The sequence below is a fragment of the Protomyctophum parallelum genome (genome assembly GCF_964188405.1).
Source record: "Protomyctophum parallelum genome assembly, chromosome: 12".
Taxonomy (NCBI): domain Eukaryota; kingdom Metazoa; phylum Chordata; class Actinopteri; order Myctophiformes; family Myctophidae; genus Protomyctophum; species Protomyctophum parallelum.
Genome location: NC_139712.1, coordinates 37,585,794 through 37,607,934, shown reverse-complemented (window position 1 = coordinate 37,607,934; position 22,141 = coordinate 37,585,794). Strand labels below are relative to the sequence as shown.

The following is a 22,141-nucleotide window of genomic DNA, read 5'->3' as shown; positions in this document are numbered from 1 at the left end:
CTCCTGTTTGCCATAAGGATCGTATTGGTCATTTGGAGGCACGTCAAACAGCCACTGTACGAGGACGTCAGCCTCGAATCCATGTCACCGATGGAGATAGCCGAGAAGCAGAAAAAGATATTTCGCTAAATATGTCTATTTTTAATAGACATGTAGCAATACAAATAGCCTAACTCATGTTTATTTAGCCTAATATATCATGATCATTAAAAAAACAATAATAATAATAATAATAATAATAATAATAATAATAATAATAATAATAATATATATATATATTCTTATGCAATTGTTTGAAACTGTTTTGTTGATTACACTAAGGAATTTCTTTGACACTTTCAATCATGTGAGGGTTCTTATCATCTAATCAGCAACATACTTTTAAACCTGTGAACATTTTATGGCTGTTTCCCAGCATATTTAATAGCTAACAACAACCCTCAACTCAAGGCATAGATAAGTGTAAAGCACTGTTACAACTTACAACACAACTAAGAGTGTGGCGTATTGGAAGAATTACCCATTAGATCACTATACATTTTTATCAAGTACCATGTCAGTGTTTGTATTTATTCAGTATTTCAGGCATATCCTATTCTGTTATTCATTTTGCCACACTTGTGTACAACTTTCTTGATTCTCTTGATTCTTGATTCTAAAATCTCAACTTTTTTCAATGCTAGCTTTATTTAATTTGCAAATGAACAATGTAAAAAATATATCCTGGTCTTTACATAATGTATTTTAAATAAAGAATACGTTTTAGATTCTAACAAAACTGTTTTGATATCATTTTCCCTTCAAACAGATACTGTACTTGGACCAGGGAGTTAGGCAGGGGTCATCCAGTAGGTGGCGGTAAGGTTGAGAAGTCAAGCCATTATGCTATTTAAGTTAAGAACTCTGGTTCCGGGGTTCCGTCCTGTCGGCGGGCTCTTCAGATTTAGTACGTCATGAAAGGGTTGTTTACTATCGCTAGCTTCTAGCTATTTGGTTTCTTGGTGCTTTTTACGTTCATGTTCACATTCTTAACGAGTTGCTGAAGTGTGTAATTGCTTTTTTTAGTTGACTCGTCGGATTCGTCGCCAGAACCGTAAATGAACGAATCGCGTTTGTTTTACTTGTAGCTTGGAGGAAAACATGAAACTGCCGAATAAAGGGACAATTGAGCCGCAGAAATTCCCCTCTACCCCTACTCTGGTAAGGTTCCTTGCACAACGGGGGCGTTCATTTCGTTAATTTAAAATAATATTATAAAAAGATGTTTGCCGTGAGTACATGCACATTAACAGTTTGACGAGCCGCCATAGTTTGCCGTGTATGTTTATTGTTTCATGTTGTGTGAATTGAGTAATGATCACCACCTGGTGTTCAATACAATACAAGGTATGCTAAGAGGATTTAATTAAAACCGGATCCTATCCTTCATATTCAATTAATAGGAACATTTAATGGCCTGCAATTTACAAATATAAATAACAGCGTTTAGGGCGGGGGCACTTCGATTTTGTCTTGTTTTCAATCATCACAGAAACTACAGAACTGACCTTGCCCACAATTTAGACTCTCGTAGATGTATTTGTCGATTCTGACATTTTCAATAAAATGTCAATCTATAAATAAATAGTAATACATCTACCAGAGTCTACATTTTGGGCTAGAACTGATCAGTGACATTGTTTCACAGCTGCAGCTAATCGGCAATTATTGTTGGGTTGTGTTAATTGCAATTGGCAACCCAACCGATATTCATTTGATGTCTTCAACTGTCGTTTATTAGCTTGCCAATGTTGCCATGTTTTAATTAGCTCTGGCCGTAGCGTTAAAGGACCACTTTTCAATATCTTCATATAATTGGTCACTAATTTTCATGATAATATACGTTACGAACCATTTTTCTACTCAGTCTGTCTCATAGGAGGGCTATGGGTAGATGATGTAATGTAGATGGTCGTAGATATGTATTTATCGATTCTGACATTTTCAATCTACGAGAGTCTAAAGACTCATTGCCCATGATTTTGAGCCTGAAATCGCCTGTCTCCGTAGATACTCTGAACATGTACAAATGCTAAATCTAAGGTGCTTACCTGACTGCCCCACCTGTCCGATTACGGTCCGCAATGCGTTTATAACCCGGACTTCTGTAGTCAATAAAAAAGTGTTTTAAGTGTCTTGGAATCTGTGATCCATCTTGATCTGTCCTCCATTGCAACTGCGCCCCTGGCGGCCAGGGTTGCGCAGCCAGTTGCACTCATTTGGGGAGATGAGGACACTCATTGGGTCATTAGGGTCCACAGAATAAAGGCCTATTCATAGTCTGGATTTTCGGTGGTGAGGTGACCACCGCTCCAGTGGTGAGGTGACCACCGGAGCTGTAATAACGCTGAGCGGTGGTGAGTAAAACAGAGGGAAGGGCTGGGGAGAGCGGTGGTTTGCTCTTCACCGCGGCTCCTAGTTCGATGATAACCTCACCACCGAAAATATTAGACTATGAATAACGCTTAAGAGGCCTGCTCTGCCAGAAACATCGCTAAAAAAAGTTATGGCCATTTTTGTATACCACTAACCACACCATAGACGACATATATATGGCAACATTTACATTTCCCAAATTTCATTATGCTTTAAGTAGCATGTGACATGTCAAACTAGGGGGTTTTCATGATTCTGAATCCATTCCAAGCATTAGTTTTGCACAAAAAAACACTAATTATTGGGCTAAATAAGTTTGAAATCTTGTTTGTGCATATTGTTCTTATTGCTTATTGTCTTCTGCAGCTATATTCTTTTCCTTCTCTTTGGCTATAGCAATGCACTCTGCTTTTCTAAATCAGGATTTAAGTCATGATGTTTTTTTGTTTAACTAATTATTCCCCAAAACAAATTAACTCATTAAAACGTGTTCTGTAGTACTAACTGTCCAATGTCTATTGTTTATTTGCAGAAGAGGCCTCAGAACCGCCATTATGTCCTTCACAAGAAAAGGTATGCTATAAAAATGGCAACATTACTTGCGGAATACTATGGCTTGTATTTTCTATCTATTAACCTTTTCCATGAACCGAGAAGTGCATTTTCCCTTTTAATACATTGATTAACCACTATTTTATGAGAGAAAATGGCCATTCTACAAGTGTACAAAAGATGTGTTTTGTGCTTGTAGATTGCCTATAATTGTCACTACTGTGAAGTGTGAATTCTTCTTGTTTGCAAATTTTCACCCATTGATTGATTGAAAATAGGGATTCATTCATTTCATATTTTATAATTTTAAACGATAGTTTATATTGATTTGTGTAACTGTTGCAGACCTAGGGAGTACTATTCAATTTGAATATGTGAGGCTCAGCAGACTAACCAGACCACCATTGAGGACCCCCAAAATATATTTTCGTGCGGTGTGCAGTGGTGCAAAGATATTTCAAAACGTACACAGGAGCAGCGCTGCCCTCAGAATCCCTGCATGCAGCCCCTCCCCTACTCGCTCTGTCTGTCGCTCACAGCTAACACACGCATAGTCGTTCCCAAAGTATTCTGTACATTAAAGTTGCCTTTCAGCCACTTGACTTATTGAGAAATTAGTCAAATGACATGCCATTTTCTTCTCAGCCCATATATACAAAGGGCAGCAAAGCTGAGTATGGAAGATCTTGATGAAATCTTTGGTAAGTGAGATGAATTTGTATCACTATTCACTAGAATTGTTACTTTTTTTTATCATACTTTAAGTTTTCCATGATATCATTGACTTATGCTTTCATTTAAAACTCAGACTCCTCGTATGATGATGAAGACCTAATTCCCCCCTCTCCGGTAGAAGAGACGGAAAAGACAAGGGCTGCACAGGTACTGTACCAGGGAGACCCCTGGTGATTTTTAACATATCAGAATATAGAGCCAAGAACACTTATTTGAACAAAGTACAACTTATGCATACAGTAATAGATATGCTGTTTCATAAAGGCTAAAAAGTCAAGACAGACAGTGTTCTCCTCAGTTGAATTAGCTTGATGAGTAAGAGTGAGCCACATGACATCCCCCGCAGCTGATTTAGGTGACATTCACACCAGAAAGCTTTACTGCGATTAAAACGAATCCTGCTGCACATTGTCAGAAAGTGCGCTTCGTTTGGCAGGTGTAAAACATCATTCGAATCCTAATGCGCATCAAAGAACCGCATTCTACTCCGACCAAAAACGTGTGTTTCGCTTCGCTTCCAATTGCACTTGATTACGATTCGGTGCAGGTGTGAATGCAATCCGCAGCAAATAAAGGAAATGAAGCAAACAATGTGGCGGGTGAGGAGCTAAACACAGTTGGAGACAGAGAATGGAGAAGGTATATTTTACGCAGCGCAAAGATGTCCCGTGGATAGACGTGGTCTAATGAGGCTACAGAATATTCTGTCTGTGCGTAAACATGGAGTGCTGTCACTGTGTGGGGACTGGGGAGTAGGGACTTTCATCTCGATAAACTTGTAAACATTTTGCGTCTGTCTGTTCTCAGTGCGCTCAGCGTTGTGCCTCCATGCGAGCGAGAGAGAGAGACATGCACGTTATGAGTATTGACCCTTTATAACATTATCACATACAAAAACTTGCAAAGATCCAATTTCAAATTGATCCTTGAGCTGTTTTGGAAATGTTTTGAACTCTTGGGCCCAGACAACCCCACTCTACCTCCTGAGTTCTGAGCCACTCACTGCTGCCCTAGCTAAAGTGGAATTATGCAGTGCATCAGAATATTGGAGCCAATATAGGTAGCCAGTTTAGGTGGTTCGGGCATCTGGTTAGGATGCCTCTCGAGTGTCTCCCTAGGAAGGTCCTCGATGCACGTCCCACTGGGAGGAGACCTCGGAGCAGACCAAGGCGCAGATGGAGGGGTTACATCGACTCACTGGCCTTGGAACGCCTCGGGATCCCCCAGGAGGAAGTTACTAATGTTGCTCTGGAGAGGAATGTCTGGAGCTCTCTGGTGGAGCTGTTGCCCCCGCTACCCGACTACGGATAAGCGGTTGAAGATGGACGGATCAGAATATTTTCTTTACCAACGGCAACACACCTTGTCTATGGTGTTTTGTTTTGCGAACATTTGAGCTGATTGGATTATCTTTATGCTTAATTCAGTTTTTGTGCTTAACTTGTTTTCTATCCATGGCAGAAATCACTTGACCACTATGGGTCTACTCCTTGCTTTTAGCAATTGGCAAATATTTCATGAAGGCTCAACAGGGGTTGTTGTCCCTTGAAATTAGATATATTTGCTCTCTTGGATCAACTGTAACTGTAAAGTAATGTTTTTAAATCCTTTTTTTTAGCGGCCCAGAGGAAAAGATCTGGATATTGGTATGAAAATCACAATGCCTTTGTCATTATGAAATATTGGAAAATTGCTTGTTGTCCCTTTTTTTTCTATTTTGTTTAAGTGTTTCTTTTTTTTATCCCCCTTCTCTCAATGTAGTGTTAAACAGCCCATTTAAAAACCCTGCATCATTTAAGACCTCGAGTCCCATAGATAATGATGATACTGGGAGCGATGTGCATCATGACATGGAAAGAATTTCTCCAATTCCATTTAACATTGAAGAGGAGGCAGAGCCAGAGCAGGTGCCACAGAAGCCCACAGACTTGTAAGGAATATTAAGTATTTTATTTTAGGTAGAATTTATGTAGGATTCTGTTAACACCACGAAGATGACTTGTTTTGGATAAGCAGCCAAATTCTAATGTAAAATGTACTACATAGAATGTCGACAGAAGTCTGTACCTTTTTTCTGTGCCATGTTTTCCTTAAGTGCCTTTGTTTCCTATAGGATGCATACATTTGAGGTGGAGCCCTCTCCAGAAAGGAGAAAAAAAAACCTTGCCCCCTTGATGAAGATAGCACCACCACAGTAAGTCTTTTTAAACTAGTGTCCTATTGTGAATTTGTTTTTTCAGTAATGAATATTTATCCGACGGCCCCTCTACCAGGGAATACTCGGGAATGTTAAATGCCGTTATCAGAAGTGTTTTACATATAGACAGACAAATCTGGGGAGCAGTGCCCTGTTTTTTTGATTGATTGAATAGTTTATTAGACGGGATGGGGCCTGCTGAAAGGTGAATTTTTCAGGCCTGTTTTAAAAGATGCAAGTGAACCGCATTATTTTGTTTTGGGGAGGGGGTCAGGGCATACCACGGTTGGGTGGCAGTGCTGTAGAAGGATAATTTTTTGCTGTGTTTTCCCATCTCTCTCCCTGTCAAACTACTGTTAGTCTATCAATAAAGGCAAAAAGCCCCAAAAACAATATCTCTAAAAAGGTATGAGGGCATTGAGGGCAAGGCTGCAGGGCTAGGGCACCTCCTGTGTATTCATCTATAGTTGTTGCACTGAGTTTTGTGTTTTGACTGTCCTACAATTAAGTGTTTCTGCTTCTCACTTGCTGTTATATCATAATTATATATTGTTGCCAACATGTTCAATTAATACAATGTTGTAATAAGTTAATTATTAAAAGGAAAACAAAGTTGACTTGTTAACCATGCTATGGAACTCTATTCAATTGTTTGATTGTAGGAAAGGGAATGGACACGTACCAGCAGTGTCAGTAGTAAGTCTGGAGCCTCAAAAGAAAGTTCCAGAGAAGAAATCTAATGGGTTAAAAGAAAATCCTGCCCCTTCTAAGAAGTTGGTAAAACCAAAGTAATCTTTTTTTTTTTTCATCCCAAATGTCATATGATCATTGATTTCAGGAATGAATATGGTGTTGTCGCCATCTTACTGGGTGCAGGGATTTGTTTTCCGGCATAAAAGAGTCCGACTCCCTACCCATAAGATACTTTTCAGCCAATCACAACTGGGTCAGAAAAGGTTACAGAAAGTCCATTGAATTAACTGCTACAATTTGACCATTATTTTGATATGGGTCTAAAATAATTATGCAATTTTTTTAATTATACATTATGTAAGTCCATTCAAGATAGGGAAGGTAGACTATCCCGTGGCCAGACCTCTGGGGGATAGCCTATCCCGTGGCCAGACCACTGGGGGATATTTTGGGCGAAAACTGCATTGAATTTGAGTGTTGACGCTGGCCATCCCCTGACAAAAAAGTCTTGGCCTCTCCAATTATAGCAATAAGTTAAATTATTGTAGGAAGGGGAATGGACTCATACCAGTAGTGTCAGCAGTATCTTGGGAGCCTAATAATATTGTTCAAGAAAATAAATCCAACTTTGGTGTATTGTACGTTTTATTTTGATGATCCCTTTTCAGTGAAGAGACTCGTCCAGGTGCATCAAAAACACTCAAAGAATCCAAAATGCCTGCGGAGATCCGAAGAGAAAAGACAAAGTGAGACCTCCTTGCTATCTTTTAATAATAATAGACTAATATAGACCCCTCCCATGACTTGTGGCATTTTTTGTAAAATGGGCCAAGTGCCTAGTCACTTGAATAATTCTGAATGCGAAGTAATTCTATCCATGTTTGCTTGTAGGCAGAATAATGGAGACAAACAAGTGTCGGCACCAAGTCGGGAGCCTCAACCCCCTGCTCTAGAGAATCCATCTAAAATTCCTACCCTCTTTAAGAAAGTGGCAGCACCACAGTACGTTTTATTAATTTTATTAATTTAGGTCGCATTCACCTCGGTAGACTTGATGCGATTGGCCGGAGAAGTTGCTGTGTGTGTGTGTGGATCTGAAGTTTACAATCTGTACTCCCAGAGCCCCATTGATGAGCCGATATAACATTATTATGCATATGCCATGTTAGCTATACAGTTTATAGATCATGAGATTGGAAGTGAAGCAAAACCCCAGTTTATTTTTGGCGAACTAGAATCGGCTTTTTTAATTCGCAGCAAGATTCGAATGAGCCTTCACACCTGCCAAAGGAAGCGCAATTTCCGACAATACGCAGCAGGATTCGTTTTAATCGCAGTAAAGCATCCTGGTGTGAATGCAACCTTAAACTGAAGTATGGTCAATTTGTTTTTAGGACTGAATGTTGTAATTGACTGTCATAACTTAATTGTAATGTCCACGTTTGATTGTAGGCAGGAGAATGGACACCCACCAGTAATGGCAGGAAGACTTGAGAAGCCACAAAACACTGCTCAGGAGAAGTTAAAAGAAACTCCTGCCACCTCGAAGAATGTGGCAGCATCGGAGTAAGTTTTATTTTTCCTCAAACCAAGCGTCATCTATGCAGTGGTGGATGAAGTATTCACATTTTTTACTTAAAGGTATTATGACATTATTTATAACATAATTTTAACAACATTAAAAGTCTTGGCCATGGTCCTTCAAACGTGTCTAAAAAGTTTGAACACTCAACTCCACTCCAGTATTTCTTGCCAGGGGTTTTTGTGTATGTGTAATCTGCATCCTGAGAAGCCATGGAAAAACACATTATTTTAGCCTGTAGATGTCGGTAATTCCACCTTTCCTGTCAACCCAAGATGCACTTCTTTGACAACGTGGTAGGAACGTCACCGTCAAAAATAAAAGAGTCATCTAGGCCAGTTGGTATCCAGTGTAAGGACTTGTGTTGATTGACACAGCCAACAACAGAGCAGATTGATTTTTCTCTAGAAGCCATTATTAGTAAGTATTACAAAGAAACAAAGTCGCGGTCACAATGAGGAAGTAGGGAGGAGAGGAGAGGGGCGGGGAAGAGAGGGTAGGCAGGGGAGGTTTAGCGGAGATCTACGTATATCCCTGCCGTCCAACCAGATGAGACATTTTTGCATAATTATTCACAAAAGTCCAGACGGCAGAGAATACACTGAATGTTCAAACTTCGTTTTTTTTTTGGTGAAATTGATGTCAAGAAAAGCCAAAAAATCTACAAAAATGTGTTTTAAATGTCACAATCCCTTTAAGGAAAAGTAATAGAGCATGCATGTTTGATTGTAGGCAGGAGAATGGACACCCACCAGTAATGGCAGGAAGACTTGAGAAGCCACAAAACACTGCTCAGGAGAAGTTAAAAGAAACTCCTGCCACCTCGAAGAATGTGGCAGCATCGGAGTAAGTTTTATTTTTCCTCAAACCAAGCGTCATCTATGCAGTGGTGGATGAAGTATTCACATTTTTTACTTAAAGGTATTATGACATTATTTATAACATAATTTTAACAACATTAAAAGTCTTGGCCATGGTCCTTCAAACGTGTCTAAAAAGTTTGAACACTCAACTCCACTCCAGTATTTCTTGCCAGGGGTTTTTGTGTATGTGTAATCTGCATCCTGAGAAAAATAAAAGAGTCATCTAGGCCAGTTGGTATCCAGTGTAATGACTTGTGTTGATTGACACAGCCAACAACAGAGCAGATTGATTTTTCTCTAGAAGCCATTATTAGTAAGTATTACAAAGAAACAAAGTCGCGGTCACAATGAGGAAGTAGGGAGGAGAGGAGAGGGGCGGAGAAGAGAGGGTAGGCAGGGGGCAGAGGGGAGGGGGCGGAGGTTTAGCGGAGATCTACGTATATCCCTGCCGTCCAACCAGATGAGACATTTTTGCATAATTATTCACAAAAGTCCAGACGGCAGAGAATACACTGAATGTGAATTCATGTGAATGTGAATTGGTGAAATTGATGTCAAGAAAAGCCAAAAAATCTACAAAAATGTGTTTTAAATGTCACAATCCCTTTAAGGAAAAGTAATAGAGCATGCATAAAGTCAGTGGCAAAGTGAGTTTAACGCAAACAGATAGGCCACTCAGTAGGTGTTCCTGCATAACTTCCGGGTATGATGAGTCACGTGCATACCCTCTATACCACAATGTAAAAAATACAGGTTTTCTTTTACAAGTAAAAGTTCCCTATTCAAAATGTACTTTACTAAAAGTACAAAAGTAGTGGCATCAAACTGTACTTAAAGTACCAAAAATAAAATTATTCACTGTGCAGAATGTCCCATTTCACAGACTGTTTTCACAGAAGTTTTCAAAATGCATGAAAATCTTTTTGAAAATAGCAGATCTACAAGCTCACAATGTGTTGTGGGCTCGTAGAACAGATTTCCCCCTGAATAGCCGAGGTATATGTTAAGGCAGAACTGGTTGCTGGTTGTTTTGTATTATTAATAATGAAAATCCACAAAGTAACTAGCAACTTAAAATGTTCAAATAATTGTAATGGGGTAAAAGCACAATATTTGACAATGTAGTAGAGTGGAAGTAAAAGTATTAAATTTGAACCACTCCAGTAATGTAACAAATACCTCAATTGTACAGTAAATGTACTGCTTCTCAGGAATTAATATTGGTGCTCATTTTTGTGTTGACGGTCCCTCTGCAGTAAAGAAACTGGTCCAAGACAGAAGACTCAAGATCTACTGGTAGAGATGAGCTCCCGTGGGGAAGCAAACTTTTACACCGTCCTGCTTAAAGAGGCTCGACCGTCTAAACCTGCACCGTGAGTTGAAATGGCCGTACCAGGGGCCGTACACGAGCCAAGCGCCAATTGTAGTTTTATGTACATTTCAGAAGGCACCTGAATTTCAGAAAATTATCAACATTGATAGTTGAGAGCTTAACTCATTTAGGCATGACGTAAAAAAAGGGAAAAAAAGTCTTCTGAAGGAATATATATTCAAAGATTTGTGCCGCATTTTCACGATAAAAAAATAAATAGCAGACCTACAAGCTCGTAGCGCGCCACTTGGTGGCCTAATCTGCTTATTTGTCTTCACAGCCCAATGAAGGTATGTTTGCCAATAAGGGCTCCAACACCTCCTCTTGAGGAAGACGAGTTTTGGATAACGGAGCCCCCCCCTCGTATTCAGCTATCCAGAATAAAACAGAGTAGGCCAAAGCAGGGGACAACCTCAAATGCCGAAGTCAAAGGATCAGCAGACAAGTTTTCAAAAAAGACTCAACCAGAGGAGGCAGAAAAACGACAAGTGTCTGGTCAAGCAGGCACAGACCGCAAGATCCCTTCTAAAGAGCGCACGGCAGCAGAGGAACAACCTAAAGACCGTACCACTAATGGAAAAGAGTTCTTGGAAATGAAAAAGAGGGGTCCAAAATCAAAAGCTGGCAAAGACAGACCGGTCAAGGACAGAGAATTCATCCAGGAGCCTGACTATGCTGTAGCGCTGCAAAGCCAGGAGCCACCTGGAAAAGAGCATGGTGGTCCGACCAGAGTCAAGTCCACAAATTATGCCAGAGAAAGGATCCAGGAGCCACCTGGAAAAGAGACTGGTGTTCAGACCAGAATCAAGTCCACAAAAGATGCCAGAGAAAGGATCCAGGAGCCTGATGATTCTGTAGAGTTGCAAAGCCAGGAGCCACCTGGCAACAAGTATGGAGAGACTCTGCACACAGAGACTGATGTCAGTTTAGGTAGGTTACGCTCTAATTTGTGTTTGTCTGTCTCATGTAATTGTATTGTTCCAAATAACCCTTGCGGTGTTGAATAACATCACATAAAGCCTTTTTTCTGTTGCCTCTGTCCCATAGCTGAGGAAATCTGGAATCCAGGTGGGGGACGAAAACGTACGTCCAAAGATGTTGCTGCGGGAAAGACAAAAAATGGAAGGACCCAAAAGAGAAAAATAGACCGTGTTGAAAATGCGACATCTCCAGACAGATTTGTGGCAGGAAATAGGGCCTCATCTCCAGACAAAGTTGTGGCAGGAAAAAGGGCCTCATCTCCAGACACAGTTGTGTCAGGAAAAAGGGCCTCATCTCCAGACAGAGTTGTGGCAGGAAAAAGGGCCTCATCTCCAGACACAGTTGTGGCAGGAAAATGGGCCTCATCTCCAGACACAGTTGTGGCAGGAAAAAGGCAGAGGAAACCACCTGGAGAATGGTGGCTGAGCCATGGTCTGGAGGACACTCGGTGGAACGCAGTGAAAGCACAGGACATAGACGCCATGAAGATCAGTCAGCGTGGGAAAATTGAGAGAACACAAAAGAAGCAACCAGAGCCTGGGCAGAAAGCTAACAAAAAGAAAGATGCTCCGACCAAAGTGAGGAAGAAGCAGCCTCGTACCACAGGAAAGACAATGGCAGCTTTATCGGAGCAGAACCAGAACCCGGAGGATCTGCAGCAGCATGCTGACTATCTCAACTTTGACCCTGTACAGTCTAAATCCTTGGGTTGCCCACTTGGTGAGGCCAGCATCACGACAGGTGACCCTTTCATTGAGGCTGTCTTTTAGACTGTCAAGCATTTTAAATGTCAGATCCAAGTTATTTAAATTTCATCACTTGATTAGAACTGGATTTACTGTACTCTTATGTTGACAGATTTATCATGAGGCGTCAGGAGAATTGATTTAATGACTCATTTTTTGTTATACTTTACAGGAGATTGCCTTTTCAACAAGCAAGCCTCCAATGCGCCCAAAACTATTCCAGATCATGTTGAATCACGGAACACCCCGAAAAAGAAAGCTGTAGTCAGTGAAGTGCCCGAGAATGATGTTGAGATCCCAGCCATCCAAGTGCAGAAACCCAATTTCAAGAGCCCCAAAATCAGGAAGAAGAAAACAACAAAAAAACATGCGAAATTACAGGGTAAAATATTATTCCCTGTCCAGAAGGAGCAGGCTTCGCTGTCAGAGGCTTCTCTGACAGGCTTCGCTGTCAGAGAGTGTCCTTCTGTAGACGTTGTTACCACAGACATTACAGAAACCTCTGCAGAATGCGGGCCCTCCAAAAACAACTCCTTCCAAAACAGCACCTCGGCGGTTTCCTTTGCCAAGTAAGCGTCTCTTGCTCATAACCTTGCCTGCGCTAACATTTCTTGTTCTCAGTCACGTCCTTGATTGCAGCAGGCTGCCCTAAGATGAACTTTCTGGTGAAAAGGGTTATGGTTGAAATGAAATGGTCATCTTGTGTAGAAAATGGCATATTTTAAAACTTGCATAGTCTTGGTAGAGATACTACTGTACAGTAGAGCTTTAATCAGGCCTAAAAAAAATTACCCAGCCTGACAAGTTCAGCCTGACCCGAAGCCTGATCCATATTTGCCAAACTCAAACTGACTCCTAGTGCCCTAGGCTGCACTGATGTACAGCCTGGCTTGAATTTTAAAAATGACTTCTAAATTCGGACAGTTTTCTGAAATTCCTCATGTTTCTGTATCAGTGGTGCTCAATATTTCATGTCAAGTACCCCAAACATCTGTATTTGGCCACCGACCACCATCTGGAAATATGTTCCAGTGACCCCCCCCACCCCCCCAGAAGCAAACATTTGAGTTAAAAAAGTTTGCTGTGAAATAATATATATTCAAAGATTTGAGCCACATTTTCATGATTTTTCAAAAATAGTAGACCTACAAGTTGTAGATCTGCTATTTTTCATTTGTTAAAGTGTAACATAATGCTTGAAACACCAAAAGGGATTCCCGCCCAAAATGGGTTAAACTGGAAATCTCACAATACATACTGCAGACAGTGCAGAGTAGAGCTTGTCATAAGGTAGTAGCAACGCTATTTTAAAAAACTGGGAATATGTCAATCTCTATTACGGTTGGCACAGCTTTTTAGAAATGCTGCAGTTGAGTTTGTCTCCGCCCTCTTTCACAACATTATCTTTTCATAGAAGTGCAGGGCTGTGTTATGATGTCATGGATGGTAAATTGGTGTATTGAAAACATTTTTTTGCTTCCTTCCCCACAGGGTACAAGGCTTCATAAGTGGACCATCCTCTATGATTGCACTGGAAGCTTATGAGGATACATGTACGTTTTAAGTATTGTAAAAAAATAATTAACTTATTTATCTACCATGTCAAACAATTGCTAGACATGCATGTATCTACCTTCTGAGTTCTGACATAATTGCATAGCCTAATGGAAAGGCCATTTAACACGGTTTTGCTTCTTTCAGGTCTCCCATTGTCTGTGATCCATTCAGCCTTGTCTGCCACAGAGTTGTGTGTGTTTCCTCTTGCACCGGTGGCTCTGCAGGCCAGGGATGAGGAAAACCTAACCAAGTGGTTCAGCATCTGCTGGCCTGCCATTGTGAAGAGTAAGCAAATGTGTGATTGTTATTCAATGTCCTGACCTTATTATTTAAGTGATATAAATGGCTTTGTTGTATAATGGATGCAATTAACTACCAATACAAGATTTCATTTAGCGTAAAGTTGCAAGGGTATGTTCACACTTAAGGAACAGAAGTGTGTGTGTGTGTGTGTGTGTGTGTGTGTGTGTGTGTGTGTGTGTGTGTGTGTGTGTGTGTGTGTGTGTGTGACACAATAATTTGCATATAATCAGATTACGAGTGTTTCCATAAACATATTATTATTATTAGCTGAATTAGTTTGTTGGTACACTCATGTGCCATGTGTATATGCGTTAATTGCATTTGGAAATATACTATGAAGCCACACAGAAGGCCTTATTCTCTATGCAAAATCTATTCCAGTAGTGCCAAATGTTAAACAAATTGCATCCAAAAAGTGTTGCAATATCAGTGTCGTTAGCTGCATTGTCCTGCGTCTGATTATTCCAAAGGGACGCTTTAATATGGCTATTGATGTGTTCCCTGGATGCACAATGTTTTAGCCCAAGACTAATTTATACCACAGATTAGAGAGGAGACTTATTTAATTTTTTTAAAGATAGAAACACTCGTGGATACAACTTGACAAAATAATGCGCATGGTTCAAAATAATGAGAAAGAAGGGATGTACTTCTAGTTGGGAGGGGGCGGTGCTCAATGCCTGTTGCAGCTGAGAAAGACACACTGTACACAGGCTTGAGGGCATGCCCCTTGAAGATTGCTCTGTATGTTCTGAAGTATATTACATGTACAGTATATATTGTATATAAAATGTGTTTCCTTTTTGGCTTTGACTTCTGATAGCTGCACCCCAGATGAACACGGACGTGTTTCGGTGGTTTTCCTATCGACACAGGATGATCGGCGTATGTGAAGACCTTCTCCACGACAACTGGTGTGTTGGGAAGATGATACTGGGCTCCCATGCGCAGAAGCCCCTCTGGGTTGATCACAGTGCTACAACGGTGAGAAGTCTCCCTGCCTCCTTTGTTTTTGTACTTTGTACTAACACTGATTGCCGGGTATTAATTATGTTGCCTGTTTTACAAACACATGATATGATGTTATTATCCAAAGTGCCTTGGACTCTGCATGGCAGGGGCGTCGTCCTCCCTGAGCCAAGCTTGCGCCTAACCGCATACCTGAATGGGACTGGTTTATAACATCAGAAACCTTATTTTGTCGACCCATGGGACCCATGATTATTTATTTATTTATTTATTTGACAGGGACAAAGCTCATTAATCAACATGTCAGTTTTCACCTCAATGTAAATAAGCCAGAGTTAGCCAAAGCTACATTTCATCTGTAGTCCCTAAGCAGGCTCTTAAAAAATGAATGATAAAAGAAAGACAGTGTATAGCCAGCACACAACACCATGCGTTGATGCCATGTGCGCATATGTGCAAGCACCCAACACTATATCCATACAAAAACACAATACAATACAGGAACAGATCAACATGGTACAGGGGATAGAACAACTGCAAAGTGAAGTGAAAATTGACACCGGTGATGAATACTATATAGTGCTGATAGTTACTCATGATTACAAATAGTTGGAGGTCTCTCTTACTTCTGTAGGGAGACTGTTCCAGTGATGGGAGGCTCTAACAGAGAAGACTGTTTTACCAAACTCACTACGTCTGATTGGCACTTCAGTCTCCTCTGGTAGTTGCCCTTGTTGCTCTGTCACCACTGTCCCTTCGATCTAAGAACTGTTTCAGTGGTGGAGGTCCATTTAAGATTAAAAAAATGAGACAAGCATCTGCAATTGAAGCTGTCAAAAGTAAATAAGTTGTACTTTTAACTATATGGCAATGGTGTTAACGGTTGTGCTTTTGGTCCAGTGTTACTCATTCAGTCCCACATGGTGGACACCAGTTTTGGTTGCCACTGAAGCCCATTATAAATTAAAGAAAATGTAATTATATTGTGCATTTAATGTGCATATCATCACCTGCACACCAGATTAGAGGAATTTTCAAAATATGGATTAATAAAAAATGAGAATAAGAATGAGTTTTAATCTGTCTGTTTGTAAAGTGATTCTATGGGTTTTAACGTTGTCTGATTTGTCTGTGACCAGGTTGTGAAACAGTAGGTTATGTGTGAAAAAAATCATAGCATGCATGTTTTAGCTGCGTCTGTTGTGAGTTAGGGTCGTATGTGTCTGAAGTTAGATAGATTGAATTTGATTTTATTGGCTACATTTTTAATCTGTTTTTTAAATCACACTAGTTTGAGTCTAGTGTGATTCCAAGATATTTAAATTCTGATACTACCTGAATGCTGTTACCCTCGATAAGAATGTCAATGGCTACGTTTACATGAGCAGTTAAATCCCCTTTTCATTCCGAATAGAAGTTCAATCCTATTACACGTTGTCATGTAAACACCTACAAAAACTTAAATCCGAATGAAAATGCTCGATGCGATCTAAAAACCATTCCGATGTCACTGGCCGGATTATTCCAATGTTCAATGCGATTGAAAGAAAATTGGACTCATGTATACGCTGCTTCGGATGTAAGTTCATTCCGGTCTTTCTGAGCATGCTCCAAGGCGCTCATATCCAAGGCGCGCCGAGGAGTTTGCACATAGAGTGCGTTATTTCGTGCATTTTGCAGATCCGAAATCCACAAAAAACGTTCAGCAGCAGCAGATGACGATTCTCTCTCTCTCTCTCTCGCTCTCTCTGTCTCTGTGTGTGTGTCATCTCTAAAATAACGAGCGACCCGTTACAATAATAATCAGTGTTGCGTGCCCTGGCCGTGCTGTAGATAATAATAAGTACAAATAAAAACTTGCAGAAAAAAGACGGTAAACATATATGCCCACCCCTATCCAACCAGCAGCCTCAAAGCTACTGCGGAATGAAATGATGGGATTTCAAAGTATCGTCTTTCGTCTGTAATATGTTTATATTGTTGAGACAGTCACAATGAATGAACTGCCTATACTATGTGTCCAACAGATGGCGTAGTTTCACGTGAATTAACATGTATCATGTCTTCTATCACTTCTATCACCATATAAACACTCATTCGGAATTACCATTTCCCATGGAAACTGGCAGCTAAAAACATTACTTCCGAAGTATTTTATTCTGAAGTATTTATTCGGAATGATCACCCTTCATATAAACGCGGCCAATATCAGGGTCTGTGATTCATCACAATTTGAATGTCTGTGGTGTCATTCCACGGTTTACAGATTCTCAATAATTATAATACTAGAAAAGGTACATTTTCACATGCATGTATTCTAGATTTAATTGCGCAAGTGAAATATGTAAAACCTCTGTTTTAATCTTGATTACTATGGCATACAGCTCATGAAAATCAACTCAAAGAAATGAGTGGAAATGTTAATGTTCTATTATTTTATGTCGACCATCTGAAAGTATGTTAATTCATGCACTCAATTATTGGTCTGGGCTACTTTTGAACAAATTAATTCAATGGAGCGTGTCATGGAGGTGATCAGCCTGTGGCACTCTTGAGGTGTTCTGGAAGGCCAGGTTTGTTTTCATAGCCTTCCTTGTGGCAATGCAGCATAGATTATTTGTCAGGCCAGTTGGCATCTCCATAATTCTTGTCTACCAGGATATTTTAGAGCACATTGTCAAGTTTTCACTGATTTTTGGGGTGCCATCTGCTGGTGTTGGTCTACTGTTTTATCAAGTCCAGAGCCAATACGGGCAAGATATTTTAGAGCACTTTGTGGTTCCATATATTGACGAGCCAACTGTTCTGTACCCTGACTAACTTGTGCATTTTCTTTCTGCATTAAGGTATATAACGTCTTGACCAGCGCTGTGAGTGTAAAGATTGATGGCGCGGTCTCCCAGTACAACCCTGGACTATCCTTCGCTGTGCCATGTGGTAAGCATAACAATTCATGGCATCACAGTAATTATAGTTTTCAGTGACACAGTAATTGCATTTTATTTACCAGTTCTTGCAATACTTATATATTTCACAGTGGTTTGTTACAGTGATGTGTCATTTACTAGTTCCTTATTGTATTGTTCCATTCACACAGGGCATGCACACAGCATCAACAACCTTACTGTTGAGCCTGCAGTTCTCACCTTTAACAGGCAGCGCAACCAAAATGCAGATTAAATTTGTCAGGGACCACTACCCATCCTGCAAACAGAGTGATCTGATTTGTTGACCGTCGCCAATTCATTATTGCATACAAATTTTTATATATAGATTTGCTGTGTGTTTTTTTTTTTTTATAAAGATTGTATTAATGCATAATACTAGTAGGTCCTCAATGCTATGGTTACAATAGTTTAGCATTATTGAATAATGCACTTTTGTAAATTGTGACACATTTGTATATACATCAATAAAGATCAGGCAGTTTTAAAACATTATTGACAAAGTGAGGTGTTTTTTTTTACGTCCAGAATTGGCTCTGATATATATATATATATATATATATACTAGTCCTTACCCGTTCTGAATATATGAACAGCAAATTATGTTCAGTGTGGGGAATTGTTTACAGATGGTCTTGGGAAGTTGGGTTGGGCACTGTATACTGTATATATACATATATTATATATATATATATATATATATATATATATATATATATATATATATATATAGAATATTAGTGGTCCATGACATGAAAATGTTTGAGAACCACTGCTCTAAAACAACATTGGACAATGATGTTTGACAGTCGGCAATATTGTTTTTTTTTTGTTTTTTTTAAGATATTTTTTTGCGGCTTACGCCTTTATTGATTTTTTTAAGGGATAGAAAGTAGGCTGACAGGAAACGGGAGAGAGATGGGGGGATGACATGCGGTAAAGGCCGTGTCGGGTCCGGGAGTCGAACCCGCGGCACACCGCGACTGGATCACCAGTCCGGTGCCCAGACCGTTACGCTACGGCCTGGGCCGGCAATATTGTTTCTTATTCTAGATTTATTTTCTGACTTTTTCGGATTTTCTTACTTGATCTGGCCTGTTAACATTTTCATAGACCTGGTTGCTTGTTTCCCTCTCAGTCAATGTGGCAACCCTGGTCAAAGCCGTGTTGACTGTTGTGGTTCCGTATGATAATTTAGCTTAGCACACAACAGCTAGGAGGATGCAGCAGGCTGCTGCCGTCATGTTTAACAGTATTTTGCGCAATTTATGTCCCAGAATTTATGGATATGGACTTATGGCTCCATCGCTGCCTCTTTCTTTAGAAGTAGAAATTTAACGTGTTGCTGACTGTTTATTGTCCCTCTCACACGCGCACGCACACACACACACACCGCCTCCTGGCCGCTGCAGACCCAGAGTGAGACCCCGATATTTATTTATCGGGTTAACGCAGCACGTTAACGCCGATGTGCCCTGAGATTTTTAGGCTATGAAAAGTGTTACTTTCGGACAAATCTCGCGGCACACCTGGACAGATCAAACGGCACAGTAAAGTGCCGCGGTACATAGGTTGAGAAACACTACGTTGGAGAATGCGCTAGGGTCCTTGAGGCTGCTGTTCGTGGCATGTTGTTTGTTGTATGTAGTAATTGTGTCGATGCGTAGGCTACTGTTACTAAGGTAGAGTGTTCACCAGCCTCAATCGCCTGTCCGTGCAAAGGACAGCAGCCAGAGGGGGAGGGGCCTGAGGTGGTGTGGAGCAGACTGAGATCAGCGAGTTTGGACATTGAGGGCGTTGGAAATATCCCGGTCACTGTGAAGGCCGTAGTACTGTAAATATGACATGAATATGAATGCAAAGTAGTGGTTGATGTGTGGACAGGATAGCTGTTGCTGTTGTGCATGGTGAGATGTGTGCAAACGGTGTAATTTAGTAGGAGAAGATGGCCAAAGGATGCAACACACACACGCAGTCGGCGGCGCCAAATTGTATAGGGCACTCTTTGTTGTGTTGCGGCGGTAGCTAGAGGAAGCATGCCAGTGGGGTAACGGTGAGAACAGTGGCCTGTGATGCAGGTGTCGCTAAGGGGCGGAGGTGTGTGAGGGTGCGAGGTTAATTCATTATTAATCATTAATGTGTCAAATCGAAAAAAGGGCTTTGTTAAGACCTCCATATTCATATGGTCAATGCCTGTGTGAAAAGTGGGAGTGATTGGTGCAGGCAATGTGGAGATACGACGGTGTTTCTGACACACACACAGACATTGACTGAATTATAGTATGATGATGATATGATATGATGATATATATATATATAGCCGAAAGCACCACTTTGCAAACACCTTTATACCTCCAGTTTTGGCATCTTTACTCTGGCTCTTGGTAATTACATTTTTAGGATAGATTTTTAACTGCACTCGTATTGTTTTTAACACCTTCCTAGTTCCTAGCTTTCTAATTGCCTGCCCAAAAATGTTCCAACCCATCTCCTTGATGCATCTCATGAATACTATAGGTATATCTTTTTGATTTATTTAGAAAAGCAATCATAATACATCATTATAATCAGCGATCCAAGGATTTCACAGTAAAGTCCAAAGACTTATTTCCACTGAGGTCCTCTCACACTGAATGGAACAATACATCACAAATACATAACAGTACATATACATTACATACACAACACAACAATTACGTCCCTATCCATCCCTCTAATATGACCCTTTATAGGGTAACCTTTTCCAGTAGCCATTGTTTCGTCTTCTGTTTAAATGTCCTCAAAATGGATGTCAGTTTAACACTGGTTTCAAGGCTGTTCCACTGTGTGGCGCCTATTCACACTTTTCCCCGCCAACGCACTGGGGACAGAGTCGTGTGTGCGGCCCATCCGTTGGGATGCTACCACGGATGTAGCGTCACACTGTTTACACTTTACACGCTTGCATGGCCAGACTGTCGCCTCCCACTGTCCCACCCACATTCACAATAACGAATAGTAAACAACACTGACATTCATTGATTGATTCATTTCAGTATTTAACAGTTTGCAGAATGGGTACATTTCACAGGGTGGCCAGACACTCATAACGATAAGACGTACGGGTCTCTGACCACCTCTTAAATGCAAAAAACACTGTTTGATTTTACACTTGATCGGCTCTGGGAGGCTGCTGGAGCGTTGCCATGTCTGTTTATTATAAGCGGCTTCTTTTTCTGTAAAGTTGCTTGTAAATATTGCTAGTTGTACTAGTTGTGGTTGCTTTTCTTGTTTCTAAAGTGGTTATTTGGGCTTTTCTCCTAATGTTGTTTAAACCAGTGATCCTCACACAGCACATTCCCATGTCAAGGATACCCAGATGAATGCATTTGCCCAAGGACGGCTAATCCAAAAAATAGCAGATCTACCAACTCACAATGCATCACATTCATTCATTAAAACTATGAACTCTGACTGCAGGGGGATATATAATGATCATTATAACAATGTGCAAGAAAATATTTAAAAAGAAGGAAGAACTTTATATTTGTGGACAATCAAAATATTTTATTTTATTTTATTGTGGTGTCATTAAAATTAATCTGGATATGGCAGACTCACTATCTAGAAAATAAAAACATGGCACTTTATTTAAAATAGGTTACAGGGACCCCTGATATATGCGCTTCTTTTGGGATTATTTTATAGACCTATTTACTTGTTTCTATGATAAATAAAATGTTGAGATTAGAAACGGACATAATTCTTTCATTTCTCAACCTTTAAAAAAAATAAAAAAATCTCCATAATCCTTGGGAAGTTTGCTTTCATATGCTGTGTCACACCCGATTCAAGTCTTCTTCAATAAAATGCTACGAGCGAAGACTATACTATCGGGCCACAGCATTACACATTCAACTCATTCCTTCATCATGACTTGAATGAATGAAATAAAATATAATAAACGTTATTTTACTGGTGTTTTTCAGTAGAAACAAATTATTTTGAGGCATAAAGGTGACAGCATGCAGTGCAATAGGAATAATTAACCCAGATGTGCAGCCGGGAATGTGCATGGGGTGGGATGGGAGGGAAGCCTCTCCCCCGTGGGGGCGAGGCTTCCCTCCCGGGACCCCTCCCCGTGTGCAACCGGAACTGCCGCACACACAATCGCAATGCATTATGGGCTGTATGAAAAGTGTGAATATAAATGTGCCTTTGCCCACTTTACTTTTAAAAGCAGGGAGCACCA

At 40.4% G+C, this 22,141-nt stretch overlaps 1 protein-coding gene across 1 annotated transcript; it reads left to right on the top strand.

Moving 5' to 3' along the window:
* Positions 1–1,063: 1,063 nt before the first annotated feature.
* LOC310867659 (uncharacterized protein) lies at positions 1,064–18,356 on the top strand. Its single transcript, XM_083777777.1, has 21 exons — positions 1,064–1,200; positions 2,948–2,988; positions 3,613–3,668; positions 3,776–3,849; positions 5,321–5,348; positions 5,464–5,632; positions 5,816–5,896; positions 6,562–6,687; positions 7,261–7,338; positions 7,484–7,594; positions 8,045–8,158; positions 8,907–9,020; positions 10,294–10,410; positions 10,690–11,339; positions 11,457–12,131; positions 12,309–12,705; positions 13,628–13,689; positions 13,838–13,978; positions 14,820–14,980; positions 17,812–17,902; positions 18,063–18,356. Exons 1-21 carry the CDS (start codon positions 1,141–1,143, stop codon positions 18,143–18,145), a joined length of 3,429 nt encoding a protein of 1,142 aa, XP_083633903.1. The 5' UTR covers positions 1,064–1,140; the 3' UTR covers positions 18,146–18,356.
* The last annotated feature ends 3,785 nt before the right edge of the window (positions 18,357–22,141 follow it).